Raw genomic sequence first — 18,111 nt, forward strand, 5'->3', positions numbered from 1 at the left:
AATGAAACTGTAGGTATAAGAGGGGGATTTTTGATGTGTGCATTGTATTAAAATCCTGAAATCAAGAAAGAACAGAAAAAAAAGTTTCTGGACATGCCAGGGCTTGACTTTAAACATAACCTGAAGTTTATTGCACTTGTTGGCTGGTTCACTTATTACAGATGTGTATTTTCTTAAACAATTTTTTTTTATATGAATAGATACTTAAAACAGAATACTTTATTTCTAATTCAGAGTTTCAAACTAGATTAATTACAATAATCACGAGATGCCAATCCATAAAATATTTCAATAATAGATGACAATTAGGCATATTCAAGCACACAAAATTCTATGCAAATATATCATACATTCATATGAATATTGCAACAATCAGCAGCTTTAGTTCTCTGTCCTTTACTGTGTCATACCTGACAATAACATGCATGTAAGTTCTGAACAGACAACTATTGGGTATATTAAATATTGATATTATAAACTGAAATTTTGCGTGGTATATACCTGACTGTGTACGTGGGTATAGGCAGGTTTATCGTGCGTGCAAGAGGATGAGCAGTTATGTGCATGTTTGGTGTATAGAGAACATTATGTCATTTGACAATCAATGTTTTGTGTGTTTATAGTGTAGGACACTAAAGAATTAGGTGAAGAGAGACTTATCATAGAACCCAACATTCTCATTTTTAGCTCACCTGAGCTGAAGGCTCAAGTGAGCTTTTCTGATCAAAATTTGGCCGTTGTCTGGCGTCGGCATTGTAAACTTTTTACATTTTCATCTTCTCTAGAACCACTGGATCAATTTCAACCACACTTGACACAAAGCACCCTTGGGTGAAGGGCTTTCACGTTACTTCAAATGAAATGCCATGCTCCCTTCAAAGGGGAGATAATCACTAAAATACAATTTAGGGTAGGGTCATTTAAAAATCTTTATAAATCTTCTCCTCAAGAACCACTGAGCTTGAAGAGCTGAGATTTCCATGAAAGCTTCCTGATATAGTGCAGATTCAAGTTTGTTCAAATCAGGCCCCTGGGGGTAGGTTGGGTCACAATAGGGGATCAAAGTATTACATACAAATATATAGGGAAAATCTTTAAAAATCTTCTTCTCGAGAACCACTGGGCCAAAGAAGTTGAGAAAGCTTTCTGACATATTGCAGATTCAAGTTTATAAAAATCATGGCCTCCAAGGGTAGGTAGGGGCCATAATAGGGACTAAGGTTTTACATGCAAATATATATGGAAAATCTTCAGATGTGGGCAAGGTGACTCAGGTGAGCGATGTAGCCCTTGGGCCTCTTGTTAACATTTGTCATCAATTCACCAATGATTTTATTGATTTTACACACACACACACACACACACATATATATATATATAGAGAGAGAGAGAGAGAGAATATCTCCTTTTGAGCAGTTGAACAATATTTATATTATATGATTTGGGTCAAGCTCTAGAAACCTAAAAGCACCTACCTACCTCAATACCTGTATATTATACATGTATCCTGTGTTTTACCCTGTCTATGTGTTTATATGGTCATAACCCTGTCATTTGTTTGTGCATGCTTTGCACCATTATCTTTTAAATTCATTAGCTTATGGGGAGTTTTTCATTGCCTTACTCCAAGGTCATATCGTCAAGGTCATAGTGGCCATTGACTTATAAAGGAAGCTGAAAGCTTAATGTTATGTACAGTAATTATTTCTCATAGGTCAAGACCATCAATTTATTTATTCTTATTTGAATAATATCCCTATTTTATAGAGCTGAGTCATGTTTTAAAAAGATAAAGATAGATATATTAATACTATATCTTTCTTTTGATTGTGATATTTTGCCTGTAGTATACTGTTAAATGTTAGTAGCTTGATTTTCATGGAAAATTGTTATTTTAGTATGATTTAAAAATTACATATAATGTTACTCCTTAATTAATTTATGACCCTGAGAAAATCACTGCCTCCTCAGTAAGTCCTACACAGTTTATAATGGGTAGAATATTTTCTTCCTATACTGAACAAAATTTGCTGTTTTTAAGAAAGTGAGGGATATAATCTATTAAGGTCAATATAACTGTGTGGACTCAGCAGAAGTTGAGCAAACTGTTTGATTTAACGATAGAAAAATATTTACCTGGCAGTTTGTTTAATATTAGATAGTAAATCAATGTTGAATTTTAACATTGAATAGTAAATCAATGTTAAGATATTCTTGAAATGTCAAAATAACATTAATTATCATGATTATTGTAACGATCAAGATTATGATATTGTCTTCTATATGCATTATAAGCTAGAGGTTCCGCAGCAAATCCTTTAATATATATATATATAATATCTGATTTAATTTTTTACATATATATATATGTAAAAAATTAAATAAGACAAGATAAACCGTTTTACAACGTGTTGTCATTTTTTACCCATTGATTACCGAACACTAGCTGAGACAAGTTTTCACATTTGGAGATATGCATGCATATATATATATATATATACACATATATATATATATATATATATATATATATATGTGTGTGTTATATATGTATGAATTTTTCATACTTTCATTTCGAACTTATAATTCATCATTTGCAATGTTGAAATTAACCTTCAAGATTTTTTTGTAGATATTTGATAGGTTACAATCTTAAAAATGATTTCCAATAAAGTATTTTTAGAGGCATCCTTGCCTTGGGATCAAAATTTATGAAAACCTGACAAAATTTTTTAGGGGAACTGTTCCCAAAAACCTCATTGATATTTACACGGGAATTACTTGTGATTAGAGTAGCTCAGTCAACTGCACCGCTGGCAGTATACTTTGTGCTTATTTTTATGCCATGGTTCAAATCCGCCTTGTGCCACAATTTTATTTTTTTGCCCCTTTACAAAGAAGTGGGGCATATTGCATTGCATCTGTCAGTCAGTATGGTGGTCGGTAGAATTCATGTTGTCTGCTTAATATCTTGAGAAACATTTACTTGATGGGAAAGATATTTCATATGTGGGTTGGTTATGAGCAGAGGAGGACCCCTATTGATTTTCAGGTCAAAAGGTCAAGGGTCAATCCACTTTTGACATAGGAATATACTTTCCACTCAATATCTTGAGAACCCTTTACTTGACAGACATCAAACTTGGTTCATTGGTATTATCCTAAGGAGATAACCCCACCCTATTGATTTTGGGGTCATAAGGTCATGGGTTAAACTGGATTTAGTAAGATACTGTCTGATCAATATCTTGAGAACCCTTTTCTTCATAAATGTTTCCGAAACATTTCTTGTACCTAGATGACTGTGTTAATGAAAATACACACAGGACTCTTTTAAGTCTTCAGTCGATGAAATTGAAGGACTGACACCACCAAGTAGGAATATATATATATAGCAAACAGAAACTTGTGAATATATTATAGCTAATATCAAATTTAAGTGAAAGCATTTTTATACCCTGCATATGGCAATTCAGTGCGAGAGGAGATAATAGTAATGGGCCCATTCATGTGTGAGAGTGTGTGTGTAACACTGAACTTGAAATATTTAACACTCTAAAGGCATGCCCATTTATTTTCTCAATTGATTTGTTACTTCACATGTAGCTTTATTATCAAGAGAGGAAGAACCCTATTGAAATTTGGGGTTCAAAGGTTAAGGTCACTAACCGGACTTCATGCAGGTACTCATTGCAAGAGGATTCCCCCGCCTGGAGCTCTTGCTGATATTTAATTTGTGGTTATTTCATTTTTTCTTTTTTTAAATCTATAACATAGAAATGACTTATCATTCATCATCTTTCTCGACTGTTTTATATCAAATCATATTTTGATGCAAAAATAATGACTAAAAAATCTACCACATTAAGTTTTAACATTGCATAAAATGATTTTTGCAGCATTCTAAAACAAAATTTGGTCTCCTTTAAAGCAATTATAATGATATGTGTAGCGTGTGACTATTACGGCTGCTCCCGTCAGTTTGATAAAGTTCTAAAATGGCAGCGATTTTCTGCACAATCTGGTGAAAAAATTGCCCATTTAACCTTTGTTCAATGCTGGGACCCAACTCCCTGAAAAAGAAATTGATTGCAAATTAGATAGAGGTAACTGAGTTGACTCTACACTTGTTTGTCCCATGAATTCACTGGTCTACCTATCCTAGATTAAGACCATCTTGTCACTGCAAACTGAAGGTTATGTGTACATTTTGTGTTCAAAGTATACGTGCATAATTGTAAATTTTAATGTGTATGTAGTATTTCTATGCATAAGATGGAGGTTTTTCCGTTCTGTATTTTGCAATCTTTTGTTTAAACTCATTATACATGTATAATCAAATAAAAATTGATGGCATCATTTTAGGCATTTACCATAGTTCATGCATAATGCATTTCTTAAAAACTAGAAAATAAGTATGAAAATAAATGATTGTGGTATTGAAATTAATGGTTTTGAAATAATAAAGAAACATATTCTTCAATTCAAAAAATAATTATCAGCGCAATTTAAGTCATTGAATCAATTTATGATTTGATTTTGCAACTTCATGCAGTCAGATAGTATTTCCTTTAGTTTTATGTGGTAAATGTATTAGTAATACATATTTTTAGAATCTTAAGACATGTTCAAAGGACTTTTGCCTTGGTGCTATTTTTATCATACACGAATTACACAAAGTGTGAATTGTTCCCCCTTGGTACCCCCATTTAATTGAATTTTGAATCTTGTTAAAGTTCTTAGTATTTATCTTCAAAACATGGAGCTATTCAATAGGATGTTCCTAGATCTCGGAGAAAGATAAAAACATGAAAAAGAACAGGGTATTTTATTTCTGGGCCTTATTGGGTGATATAGCCGGGATTACGAGGCCATATTGAAACATGATGACACGCTCGGTGTACACCTTTGTAAGACCATATAATGCCCGTCTATTGTTGTGCTTTGTCTGTCTGTCTGTGTGAAGCTCTGATCAGGATCAGGAAAGAAATATTTATCCTTTTTCGTATTTATGAGTTGTTTATCTGTGGGGATAGGTTTCTACAATTGTTAGATAATTTTCAATCTAATTAATGAATTCTGTAATGTTTGTTCAGTAATTGATTGGTTTTTTTAAAATCCATTCATTAAGTCAATACAAATATACTTTGATTTATTGTCATTTAACATGATTAAAGAGGAATATGGGAGCAAATTTTAAACAAGATTCGTCCAAGTTCAAATATTCTGTTTATGATAACCTAATGTTCAAATCTTCCGGGAAAACACTTAACAAGTAGTTAGACTCTGGTGTCTTTACCTAGTCCAATCCTGCAGACCTTCCTGCCTATCGGACTCTTAATCGTAATGATAGAAACTTGTTCAGTGGGCTCTAGAAAACTTAGGTTTAAATCATGCTCATACACCTTTTGTTTTTCTTGGGTTTTGGTTTTGTTGGTTTTTCACATTAATGTCAGTACATTTTCTTTACATTGATTAATGATGCTGCAATTAAGAATTATGGGGTGAATATACCACAACAAAAGATGATGTGTTTATTACTATCATGCAGTTAAATACTCAGTATTAGCCAAGTTCCTTGAAGAAATTAAACTCTGATTGTAGACTTGAAGTAATTGGTATCCTAGATATCTTGGACATTTAAAAACTTTTCTTCATACTGGGAAGCACTTTTTTTTTTTACTCTCTTTTAGGCAGAAATTGTAGAGGATGTACGTAGTTCATGATAAAACAAGAAGCCGGACTAATTGATTTCTAGTTTCTCTCTGATAACATTAGCAAAAACAAAGATAAAAATATTACTCCAATCAAACAATTACGCTTCCTTCCAAGATGGTTATCTAAATGCCTGCAAATTATGTAATCTCTTCCCTGAAATTTGGTTCAATCAAGGTGAAGGTCAAAGGTTAATGGAGTTGTTTCTGCTGTCACTTGTCACCCAAAGATCGTAAACCAGACACACAATCACAAACCAGACACACAATCCGTCTTTTAATTGTTCATTTGTTTTGTTTGGCAGGTCTTCAAACTGATAATACCACTCAAAGGTTTGGAGGATTCATTCATGACTGAGATCCTTGTATACATTCTTGTTATGCATATACACAAGTCCTGGTATTTAGTAAACTGGCTTTGTTTTTGTTTTCAATCTGAGCCAGGAAAGGAAGTTTTCAAAACCATCATAAAAGCATATGATATGCATGAAATAGGGAACTTGTTTTCTCATTTTTTGTTTCTTCTGAGAAGAGTTGAGGCCGTGTGATCAAATAGCGTGTAGTTTTTATAGAGTAGAAAAAAATCCCTTTGACAAATCAACAGATAGTTTGATAGCCGCATTACGTAAGCTAGACAATGGAGGAAGGGAGGGTTTAGTTCCTTGGCGATGGCCCTTTTGACCCCGAAGGGGATCCACTTACCCCCCTCTGTCTGGACTAGCAGTGCGTGGAATCGCTGTTCTTTAGTTTGTCAACAATGGCAGTGGGCAAATTGATGTAATCAGCAAGACCAGCCAAGGTTTTGTGAAGTCAGTAGTGAAATAATTCCATCAACCTTTTTTTATCCTAGTTCTTGACTTCATTTAGGCTTTTTCAAAATCTAGAGCAATTACATTGTTAAGTCTCTTTCAGATTTAATTATCTGTTTAATGTATATGGCTTTGTCAGGATGTCAAGATAAGTTGGGTGTTTAGAGATTTTTCCCATAAAAATATTAGACCCCCTTCCCTTAATTTAAGGCAATTATTGTACATACTGTCACTCTTTTTTTAATGTATTACTGTCACATAATGGTATATCAGTGCATAGTGAGATTTGTAATTGTGTGTTTTAATCCTAATATACAAAATTCATACACTACAACACTTAATTAGCCTTTAATTATGCTACCCTAAGAGTAGAAGAGTTATATTTCTCTATTACAACTGAAATCATGATACTGATATTTTATTTGTTCCAGGGGTCGGTTAGCTTCAAGGAGTCCAGTGATTTCAAGGTCCTGCTGAACATTTCCTCACCAAGTATTGATGATGCCTACTCGGTGAAAGCAGCCATTCAGGAAAGCAAAGGGAGACTACTGATACAAGTGGTAATGAATTAATGGTCCTCACAGTGGGTTAGAATGAACTAATGGTCCTCACAGTGGGTTAGAATGAACTAATGGTCCTCACGGTGGGTTAAAATGAACTAATGGTCCTCACGGTGGGTTAGAATGAACTAATGGTCCTCACGGTGGGTTAGAATGAACTAATGGTCCTCACAGTGGGTTAGAATGAACTAATGGTCCTCACAGTGGGTTAGAATGAACTAATGGTCCTCACGGTGGGTTAGAATGAACTAATGGTCCTCACAGTGGGTTAGAATGAACCAATGGTCCTCACAGTGGGTTAGAATGAACTACATGTAATGGTCCTCACAGTGGGTTAGAATGAACTAATGGTCCTCACAGTGGGTTAGAATGAACTAATGGTCCTCACGGTGGGTTAAAATGAACTAATGGTCCTCACGGTGGGTTAGAATGAACTAATGGTCCTCACGGTGGGTTAGAATGAACTAATGGTCCTCACAGTGGGTTAGAATGAACTAATGGTCCTCACAGTGGGTTAGAATGAACTAATGGTCCTCACGGTGGGTTAGAATGAACTAATGGTCCTCACAGTGGGTTAGAATGAACCAATGGTCCTCACAGTGGGTTAGAATGAACTACATGTAATGGTCCTCACAGTGGGTTAGAATGAACTAATGGTCCTCACAGTGGGTTAGAATGAACTAATGGTCCTCACAGTGGGTTAGAATGAACTAATGGTCCTCACGGTGGGTTAGAATGAACTAATGGTCCTCACAGTGGGTTAGAATGAACTAATGGTCCTCACGGTGGGTTAGAATGAACTAATGGTCCTCAAGTGGGTTAGAATGAACTAATGGTCCTCACAGTGGGTTAGAATGAACTAATGGTCCTCACAGTGGGTTAGAATGAACCAATGGTCCTCACAGTGGGTTAGAATGAACTACATGTAATGGTCCTCACAGTGGGTTAGAATGAACTAATGGTCCTCACGGTGGGTTAGAATGAACTAATGGTCCTCACAGTGGGTTAGAATGAACTAATGGTCCTCACAGTGGGTTAGTGATATTGGTTATGCCTTAATGTATCTGTATTTTTACAATCCATGAAAAAGTATTAAATGGAGATTGATTTGAGAGTTAATTATGCCTGGTGAATTGTTGTCCCATTCACAGAGTTTTCTTAACTCATTTAGACATCAGGTATAAAGTATATAAGGCACAGTCAGCATTACTGATCTTCTAATTAGCTGTCACAGCAAGGGTAGGAGTTTGCTCACATAGAATATTGTACTGGTTACAAGATTTTAAAAAAAAATAGAAAAGATAAAGTGTTGGGTCCAATTATGTTGTTTTCGTAATCTGGTTCTCACAAATGCAAGTCCTGCACAAGCAGGAGAAAATGAAGAAGCCTAAAGGAAGACAACTCCACCATGAAATCAAGGTCACATGACCATGTTATTTTGCTCAAACCACAAAAATTGTACCCATCAAAGAGATTTTGTAGTGTGTGATTTTGTAATTGCAGTTTGAGGAAAGAATATCAGGATCTGTGATAAGCCTGCCATGGATTTTCATTGGGATCGGAGTGGGGGCTCTGATAGTGGCAGGCCTGGCTATTTTGTGGGCAGCCCGATGGTACTTTACCAAACAGCACCTAAAACTCCAGGAGGACAACCTCAGCTATGGCAATGTGATGAAGCGATCCCGCCACAGCATTCATTTGTCTTCTACCCATGCTGCCGAGTCTGTAGGCCAGGTAGGGGATGAAAATACTAACAAAGATCATGAAGTCGTACTTTTTGTTATGAAAGAGGACGCGAGACAATTTTTGTTTTGTTGTATTCCTGAGGATTTCACTTTTATGTGTTTTTCTTCGATAATGAACTCTCAAAAAGTAGGCTCTCTCGATAATTTCTCATGCTTTTGTTTGTTGGTTTGATATCAGGTGCCTGTGAGAGTTTCTTTTCACATATGATTCAACAATGCAAAGATAAAGTCTCGTGAAAATTTTTTTATATATGGTAAACGTAACAATCTTGAGCAAAGAAATATAATGCTTACACATGGAAAAGCTTCTTGTTTCAATGGGTGCTGAAGAAATATTAAAAAAGTATAAAAAAAAATGCCATGTTCCTGTATTGATAATTTGAATGTGCACCAGATCCATTATTTTTGTAACAGGATGGTGAGGAGACTTTGATGGGGGTTCCTGAGGAGCCAGAAGAAGAAGAAGCTGAAAACAGAAAAATGGCCGAGGTTCGACTGTCCCACCATTTCGATGATGAAAATGATGACAGTGAAGAGAAGCGGTTTCTTCCCCAACAGAAGTACAGCAGCTCTGCCAGGATTCAGCAGAAGTACGTCAGACAACACAGCCACAGGAAAAGACACCCCTCTCTTAACGATCCCCCCTCCTACAACACCGTGATGGACTACCCCAACAGTGATGAATCGGATGGTGAGGGAAACACTCAGAAGAGGCAACTAGAACCTTTACTGGAGGACAGCCAAGCCAGCATTGACAAGAGGTCAGAGAATTCATTCATTTACCAGGAATCGGATGTTCGACTCTACCGGGGAATCAATCAGCCGATACTACCGGTGGCAAGGTCGGATGGTGACATTGAAAATCGTAATTCAGCCAGACAAAAAGCTCCCTATCAGATTCCCCAGCTAGGAAAATTATCCAGCAGCAAGGCTAGCAGCAGAAGTTCGATAAAAAGAGATGACCCAACTACACCACAAGAAACAAGCAGAAGTTCCATAAAACGAGATGATCTACCGATAACACCCCAGGAAAACAGCAGAAGTTCACTCAGAAGATATGAACCTGTCACACCACAGGAAGAGCGAAGTAAATCTCCATTTAGTGGTGCAGAAGTTTATGATAAAAAATCCTTAGCAGGGGACAATTCATCTGGTATTGTACATATGGGGACAGCACGGGGGCCTCCTGTTCAGCCACCGTTGTCTCCAGTGGAACCAGGCACCCCCAGACCTGATGGTAATTCCATGGACATTCCACTGACTAGCTTCACAGGAACTCTACAGAGACAAAAATCAGGGAGAACCCGGACAACAAGTTAGTTTTCAGTGTCGTACTTATTACCCATATTTAATGATTCAAACTATATAGATCTGAATACCAACTCATCAAACAACTAGAATTGACTGTAGTACAACTTGTGATTTGGTTATTGCTTTTTGCGTGTTATTGGTATACTGTAAAAGTAGGGGTAACGTACATGTTTTTCCACGTTCAACATTATGCATGGGAGAAAATACATTGTAACTAAATATAATATATATATTATATCAAATATTTATAACTATACGCGTGGGGGAAATTTACGCGCTTATTATGTGACCGCGTAATTAGTGTGAATTTCCCCCACATGTAAATAACCACTTTTACAGTATGCATATAAAATTTTCATTTGCCTTCTTAGGTTTATTCATTGACCCAGAAGCACCAGAGGAAAAGGATGTGTTTGAAGAACCCGATTATGGTGATGACGACGACGATGATGATGATGACATATTTGCACCTCGTGTGCCTGGTCCTGACGGCAGGAAACGACACATTTCTGGTGAAAGCAGAACTAGACATCTGTCTGGTGAGCGACATCAGGGTGAGAGAATCAGACATCCCTCTGGAGAACTGATGTATAGAGTTCCGATGGGGAGTAGTCCAGCTAGAGTGCCATTGGGAAGCAGTCCAGTGAGGAATCCAAATGACAGCAGTCCAGCAAGACTGACTGCTAAAATCAGTCCCTCAAGACATCCTGAGAACCGCTTACGGAATCCTCAGGTGGATCGTTATAGACACCAGTCTGGAGACCGGACGCGATTTAGTGTTACCAGTGATGGATCATTATATGGAAGCTCAGACAATTTTGAAAAGAGAGGCACAGACAATAATTATGAAGACATTGACTCGGATATGGACTTTGAGATGCCGCCATTGGATTCTGATCCAGATGTGTTGTCGGATGTGAGTCTTCCCCTGCCGAGTCCACCAGCTTTTGTGAAGCAAGCCTCCAAGGAAGCAAGGTCTCCGCTCCGAAGCTTTGCGTACGATGAAGTTCCCACCGCTATGTCTTTACCCCTCTCACCTTTTGGAGATTTTGGTATGTATACTACGATAAAGTGGATGAGCCATTAAAGTTTGTATATTGCATGCTTGTGTTCTTAAAAGCCAAGACTTTAAGCCCTGCCTTGAATTTACCTGATTGAGGTGAAAAGAATTGTTGCTTCTCAGTCAAGGTGAAAAACAAATTGAGATCAGTATTGATCAACATATCCACCTAAGCAAGGCCTCATGCGTTTTGACAACAACTTAGCATCTTCATCATGTACTGATTATGAAAATTGGTCACTACTGCTACTTATAATTAAAATGATAATTAATTACGAGTATGTTGGTCATTAGCAACTATATTTGAAAGCCCACTATTGTACATTTGTGACTCTCACTTATCGCTTGATCATGATGACCAGGGTAATATTAGATTTATATGTGGAAAGATTAGCAGCAATCATGGCACTTTATGCCTGTGTGTGATGAGTCATCTGAACGACCCTAAAGCTCCGTCCCTTACGGGAGGTTTTCCCTACATACAAAAATATTGACTTTGAAGTGGTATGAATGAGCATTTGATTGTCAGATATTATAATTTGTTTTACAGGAGGAGGGACGTACATCACTATAGCTGCCTCCCCTTCAAGCACTGTGGACAGGCCACACTTTGTCTTTCCACCAACCAGCCCCATGGCTACAGACAACACGAAACCACCAGATAGTGAATCGGAGAGTCTGCCTCCTCCACCATCACAACAGAATGGAGAGGCATCAGGTGGCTCCATGCTTCCTCCACCTCCAAAGTTCTACCGTCCTGCACAGAAACCTTCTTGGCACAAGGCTGTCCCCTCTTCAACTAGAAATGGAGGTCCTGAGCATGTTAATTCAAGTAAGAATGGTGGACCAGAGTATGCTAAGATTCAGAGGCAAGGTAGTCAGAGACAGGAACCAGACAATGGAAACCGCAGTGGAGAACCAGCTACAGAAGGTCCCTCCAGGAGTGGTAGCGTTAAAAGGAAAAACATTCCAGCAAGGTTTTTATTGATATACACTTTCTCCCCCCCCCCCCAACCTTGTCATTTACACTCGGACACACTGATATTAATTATTCCATCATAAATTCTCCCTAAACCGTTTATTACTACTCTAAGGTATTGAGTAATGTGAATTTGCCCAATTTCCAGGAATGAAATTGATGAAAATAAAATGGCAAACATTTCCTGATATACAGTGTTGTTTAAAACAATGTAAAGGTACAGGTTGGTTGGAAAAGGAGGTGATACTGTAAATTCACTCCAGGTTATTTTTGCTGCACTTACATATGCTCATCGGTGAATTTCTGTTAATTACAATTGTGGAATTTTATCGGCTGTTACATTTCACCGTTACTACTCACTTGAATGCCAGTGGAGAATCCTTGACTGCATGTTAAGGTGGCTCACTACACCCAGAAATAGTTTTTCAAATCAGTACGAATTGATTTAATTTTAAAAGATATGATGATATACAATAAGTATATATGCCAAAAAGGCAAAAAATATACAAATTTGGATAAAAACATGATTTTCCAAAAAAATTATTTCAACACATATGAACAAAAGACTGGGGGATTTAAACTCGAAGATCTGTGGTTCACCAGCCCAATGCTTTAACCACTGAGCTACGATGATGGACAAACAAATCGATCGATACAAATAATTTCACAAAACATTTAAATCGTCATCTTGTGACGTTGTGTATACAGAGTATAAGCTTTAGTGTAGTGAACTATCTTAAGTGATAATCTCTTGTAAACAATTGATATGTGACTCTTTATTTTGGCAGACTATCTTAAGTGATAATCTCTTGTTAACAATTGATGTGTGACTGTCTTTATTTTGGCAGACTCCACCTCAGTATAGTGTGTTCTCTGTGTTTGTTGAGTTTGATTGGAGGAGTGTACAGTAAGATGAATGTAACAGGGACCCAGGTCCACATCACTGTATATGCTCCCAAGCATTTCTTCCACCAGAAAATTGAAGTTTTCTTCCACCAGAACAAGCCTGCCTATGTGGTGGAGAATCCCTATCAAGTCCAGGCTTATGGTAAGTGTGGTAGTTGTGTGGTGAAGAATCCCTATCAAGTCCAGGCTTATGGTAAGTGTGGTAGTCATGTTGTGGAGAATCCCTATCAAGTCCAGGCTTATGGTAAGTGTGGTAGTCATGTGGTGGACAATCCCTATCAAGTCCAGGCTTATGGTAAGTGTGGTAGTCCTGTGGTGGAGAATCCCTATCAAGTCCAGGCTTATGGTAAGTGTGGTAGTCATGTGGTGGATAATCCCTATAAAGTCTAGGCTTATGGTACATGTAAGTGTGGTAGTCATGTGGTGGAGAATCCCTATAAAGTCCAGGCTTATGGTAAGTTTGGTAGTCATGTTGTGGAGAACCCCTATAAAGTCCAGGCTTATGGTAAGTGTGGTAGTCATGTGGTGGACAATCCCTATAAAGTCCAGGCTTATGGTAAGTTTGGTAGTCATGTTGTGGAGAACCCCTATAAAGTCCAGGCTTATGGTAAGTGTGGTAGTCCTGTTGTGGAGAATCCCTATCAAGTCCAGGCTTATGGTAAGTGTGGTAGTCATGTGGTGGATAATCCCTATAAAGTCTAGGCTTATGGTAAGTGTGGTAGTCATGTGGTGGAGAATCCCTATAAAGTCCAGGCTTATGGTAAGTGTGGTAGTCATGTGGTGGAGAATCCCTATAAAGTCCAGGCTTATGGCAAGTGTGGTAGTCATGTTGTGGAGAATCCCTATAAAGTCCAGGCTTATGGTAAGTGTGGTAGTCCTGTGGTGGAGAATCCCTATAAAGTCCAGGCTTATGGTAAGTTTGGTAGTCATGTTGTGGAGAACCCCTATAAAGTCCAGGCTTATGGTAAGTGTGGTAGTCATGTTGTGGAGAATCCCTATAAAGTCCAGACTTATGGTAAGTGTGGTAGTCATGTGGTGGAGAATCCCTATAAAGTCCAGGCTTATGGTAAGTGTGGTAGTCATGTTGTGGAGAAACCCTATAAAGTCCAGGCTTATGGTAAGTGTGGTAGTCATGTGGTGGAGAATCCCTCGCTATAAAGTCCAGGCTTATGGTAAGTGTGGTAGTCATGTTGTGGAGAATCCCTATAAAGCCCAGGCTTATGGTAAGTGTGGTAGTCATGTTATAGATTTGTGTGTATCCATAACAAGACTTATCGCTGATGAGAAATTCTCAATCTTCAGTAATATGGAATAAAAATGTCAAAATGAAATTATGTATCTGGAAATGGAAATATTCTTTGAATACTCTTGTATTAGACATAAACAAACCTAAAATGTTGATTTCAGATGTCCGGGAACCCAAACTGGACAGCTTAAACTCCTCCAAGTGTTACAATTCTCAATGTCCCCAAGGATGTGATGAGGACACGGGCCAGTGTATCTGTAAAAAGGGTTACCGACCCGACGCCCACAATAAATGTCAAGGTAGGGGAAGGCAAGCAATGACAATATCTTTATTCTCTCAAACTGATTTACAGTGTAGAGAAATAAACAAAGTGAACGTAATATAGATATACATGCAATCAGAATAGCCAACATGTCTATACCACTGTAAAAACAGTCAACATCTCTAATATTACCACTGTAGTCTAATAAATATCAATGTCAGAGTGGACATAGAGAATAGCCAGCATCTCTATGCCATTGTAGACCAGTCTCGTGTAGTCTCCTACAATAAATACGGTATGAACAATGGTAAACAATTGTTAAATGTTACAGAATAAACTGAAATCAGATCTATTTGATTCTAGCTTAGATATAGTGCCATACCGTTGTTGGGTAATTCCATCCTTTAAATATAGAATTATAGGTTCACTCTTAAATTTGATTGTTGATTCTTCATATAATATATCTTAGTAACAAATAAAAATAATAAAATAAATATGTTAAGGTATTAATGAATCAATTAGCACACACATACCTGTATCATCGTCAGAAAATTGCAATTTTCCTCAAACAGCATTTATCAAAATGTCACAAAAAGTAGTTAAAATGATAAAATAGCATTCATAACAATTTCATGTAACTGTTTTTTCAAAAATTATGCAAATAAAGGAAATCTATTGCATAATGGACTTATGAATAATTTAACGAAAACAGAGTTATTGCCCTTGGATTCAATATTTTTGAACATATAATTGATTATTCATATATAACTTAGACCTTTGAAAAAGATTTTTTACAATAACTATTGAAAAAGACTCCAACAAAGTTCATGTTCCTGTCATGCATAAATCTTGTTAAATCATTGACTTTGCGAAATCTTATGACGTCACAGGAGGGTGACGTCAAATTCAAAATATCTCCATTTCCTCTTGCAGTAGCTTTAAGAGACACTTTTTACAATAAATGTTAATGTGCTATGCCAGTATCATTTTGAGTGCAAGATGTAATCATTTTCTATGTCTAGATTTGAACATTTTCTATCTCTTGATGTGAACATTTAATGTGAACATTTTCTATGTCTAGATGTGAACATTTTCTATGTCTAGATGTGAACATTTAATGTGAACATTTTCTATGTCTAGATGTGAACATTTTCTATGTCTAGATGTGATCATTTTCTATCTCTAGATGTGAACATTTAATGTGAACATTTTCTATGTCTAGATAAGAACATTTTCTATGTCTAGATGTGAACATTTTCTATGTCTAGATGTGAACATTTAATGTGAACATTTTCTATGTCTAGATGTGAACATTTTCTATCTCTAGATGTGAACATTTAATGTGAACATTTTCTATGTCTAGATGTGAACATTTTCTATGTCTAGATGTGAACGTTTCTATCACTAGATGTGAACATTTTCTATCTCTAGATGTGAACATTTAATGTGAACATTTTCTATGTCTAGATAAGAACATTTTCTATGTCTAGATGTGAACATTTTCTATGTCTAGATGTGAACATTTAATGTGAACATTTTCTATGTCTAGATGTGAACATTTTCTATCTCTAGATGTGAACATTTAATGTGAACATTTTCTATGTCTAGATAAGAACGTTTTCTATCACTAGATGTGAACATTTTCTATGTCTAGATGTGAACATTTAATGTGAACATTTTCTATGTCTAGATGTGAACATTTTCTATGTCTAGATGTGATCATTTTCTATCTCTAGATGTGAACATTTAATGTGAACATTTTCTATGTCTAGATAAGAACATTTTCTATGTCTAGATGTGAACATTTTCTATGTCTAGATGTGAACATTTAATGTGAACATTTTCTATGTCTAGATGTGAACATTTTCTATCTCTAGATGTGAACATTTAATGTGAACATTTTCTATGTCTAGATGTGAACATTTTCTATGTCTAGATGTGAACATTTAATGTGAACATTTTCTATGTCTAGATGTGAACATTTTCTATGTCTAGATGTGAACGTTTCTATCACTAGATGTGAACATTTTCTATCTCTAGATGTGAACATTTAATGTGAACATTTTCTATGTCTAGATGTGAACATTTAATGTGAACATTTTCTATGTCTAGATGTGAACATTTTCTATGTCTAGATGTGAACGTTTCTATCACTAGATGTGAACATTTTCTATCTCTAGATGTGAACATTTAATGTGAACATTTTCTATGTCTAGATGTGAACATTTTCTATGTCTAGATGTGAACATTTAATGTGAACATTTTCTATGTCTAGATGTGAACATTTAATGTGAACATTTTCTATGTCTAGATGTGAACATTTTCTATGTCTAGATGTGAACATCTAATGTGAACATTTTCTATCTCTAGATGTGAACATTTTCTATGTCTAGATGTGAACATTTTCTATGTCTAGATGTGAACATTTTCTATCACTAGATGTGAACATTTTCTATCACTAGATGTGAACATTTAATGTGAACATTTTCTATGTCTAGATGTGAACATTTAATGTGAACATTTTCTATGTCTAGATGTGAACATTTTCTATGTCTAGATGTGAACGTTTCTATCACTAGATGTGAACATTTTCTATCTCTAGATGTGAACATTTAATGTGAACATTTTCTATATCTAGATGTGAACATTTTCTATGTCTAGATGTGAACATTTAATGTGAACATTTTCTATGTCTAGATGTGAACATTTTCTATGTCTAGATGTGAACATCTAATGTGAACATTTTCTATCTCTAGATGTGAACATTTTCTATGTCTAGATGTGAACATTTTCTATGTCTAGATGTGAACATTTAATGTGAACATTTTCTATGTCTAGATGTGAACATTTTCTATGTCTAGATGTGAACATTTTCTATCTCTAGATGTGAACATTTTCTATGTCTAGATGTGAACATTTTCTATGTCTAGATGTGAACATTTAATGTGAACATTTTCTATGTCTAGATGTGAACATTTTCTATGTGTAGATGTGAACATTTTCTATGTGTAGATGTGAACATTTAATGTGAACATTTTCTATGTCTAGATGTGAACATTTTCTATCACTAGATGTGAACATTTTCTATCACTAGATGTGAACATTTAATGTGAACATTTTCTATGTCTAGATAAGAACATTTTCTATGTGTAGATGTGAACATTTTCTATGTGTAGATGTGAACATTTAATGTGAACATTTTCTATGTCTAGATGTGAACATTTTCTATCACTAGATGTGAACATTTTCTATCACTAGATGTGAACATTTAATGTGAACATTTTCTATGTCTAGATAAGAACATTTTCTATGTCTAGATGTGAACATTTTCTATGTCTAGATGTGAACATTTAATGTGAACATTTTCTATGTCTAGATGTGATCATTTTCTATCTCTAGATGTGAACATTTAATGTGAACATTTTCTATGTCTAGATGTGAACATTTAATGTGAACGTTTTCTATCACTAGATGTGAACATTTTCTATCACTAGATGTGAACATTTAATGTGAACATTT

At 36.0% G+C, this 18,111-nt stretch overlaps 1 protein-coding gene across 3 annotated transcripts in view; it reads left to right on the top strand.

Moving 5' to 3' along the window:
• Window positions 1-18,111, top strand: part of LOC125660497 (uncharacterized) — a 65,440-nt gene that overhangs the window by 10,089 nt on the left and 37,240 nt on the right. For all 3 annotated transcript variants that reach the window (XM_056148520.1, XM_056148519.1, XM_056148521.1), the window contains exons 3-9: window positions 6,955-7,083; window positions 8,587-8,817; window positions 9,243-10,143; window positions 10,511-11,191; window positions 11,750-12,176; window positions 13,027-13,226; window positions 14,492-14,629. In XM_056148520.1, the coding sequence (XP_056004495.1) occupies window positions 6,955-7,083; window positions 8,587-8,817; window positions 9,243-10,143; window positions 10,511-11,191; window positions 11,750-12,176; window positions 13,027-13,226; window positions 14,492-14,629 (2,707 nt within the window). The remainder of the gene's footprint in view (window positions 1-6,954; window positions 7,084-8,586; window positions 8,818-9,242; window positions 10,144-10,510; window positions 11,192-11,749; window positions 12,177-13,026; window positions 13,227-14,491; window positions 14,630-18,111) is intronic.

Source organism: Ostrea edulis, chromosome 9 (assembly GCF_947568905.1).
Source record: "Ostrea edulis chromosome 9, xbOstEdul1.1, whole genome shotgun sequence".
Taxonomy (NCBI): Eukaryota; Metazoa; Mollusca; class Bivalvia; order Ostreida; family Ostreidae; genus Ostrea; species Ostrea edulis.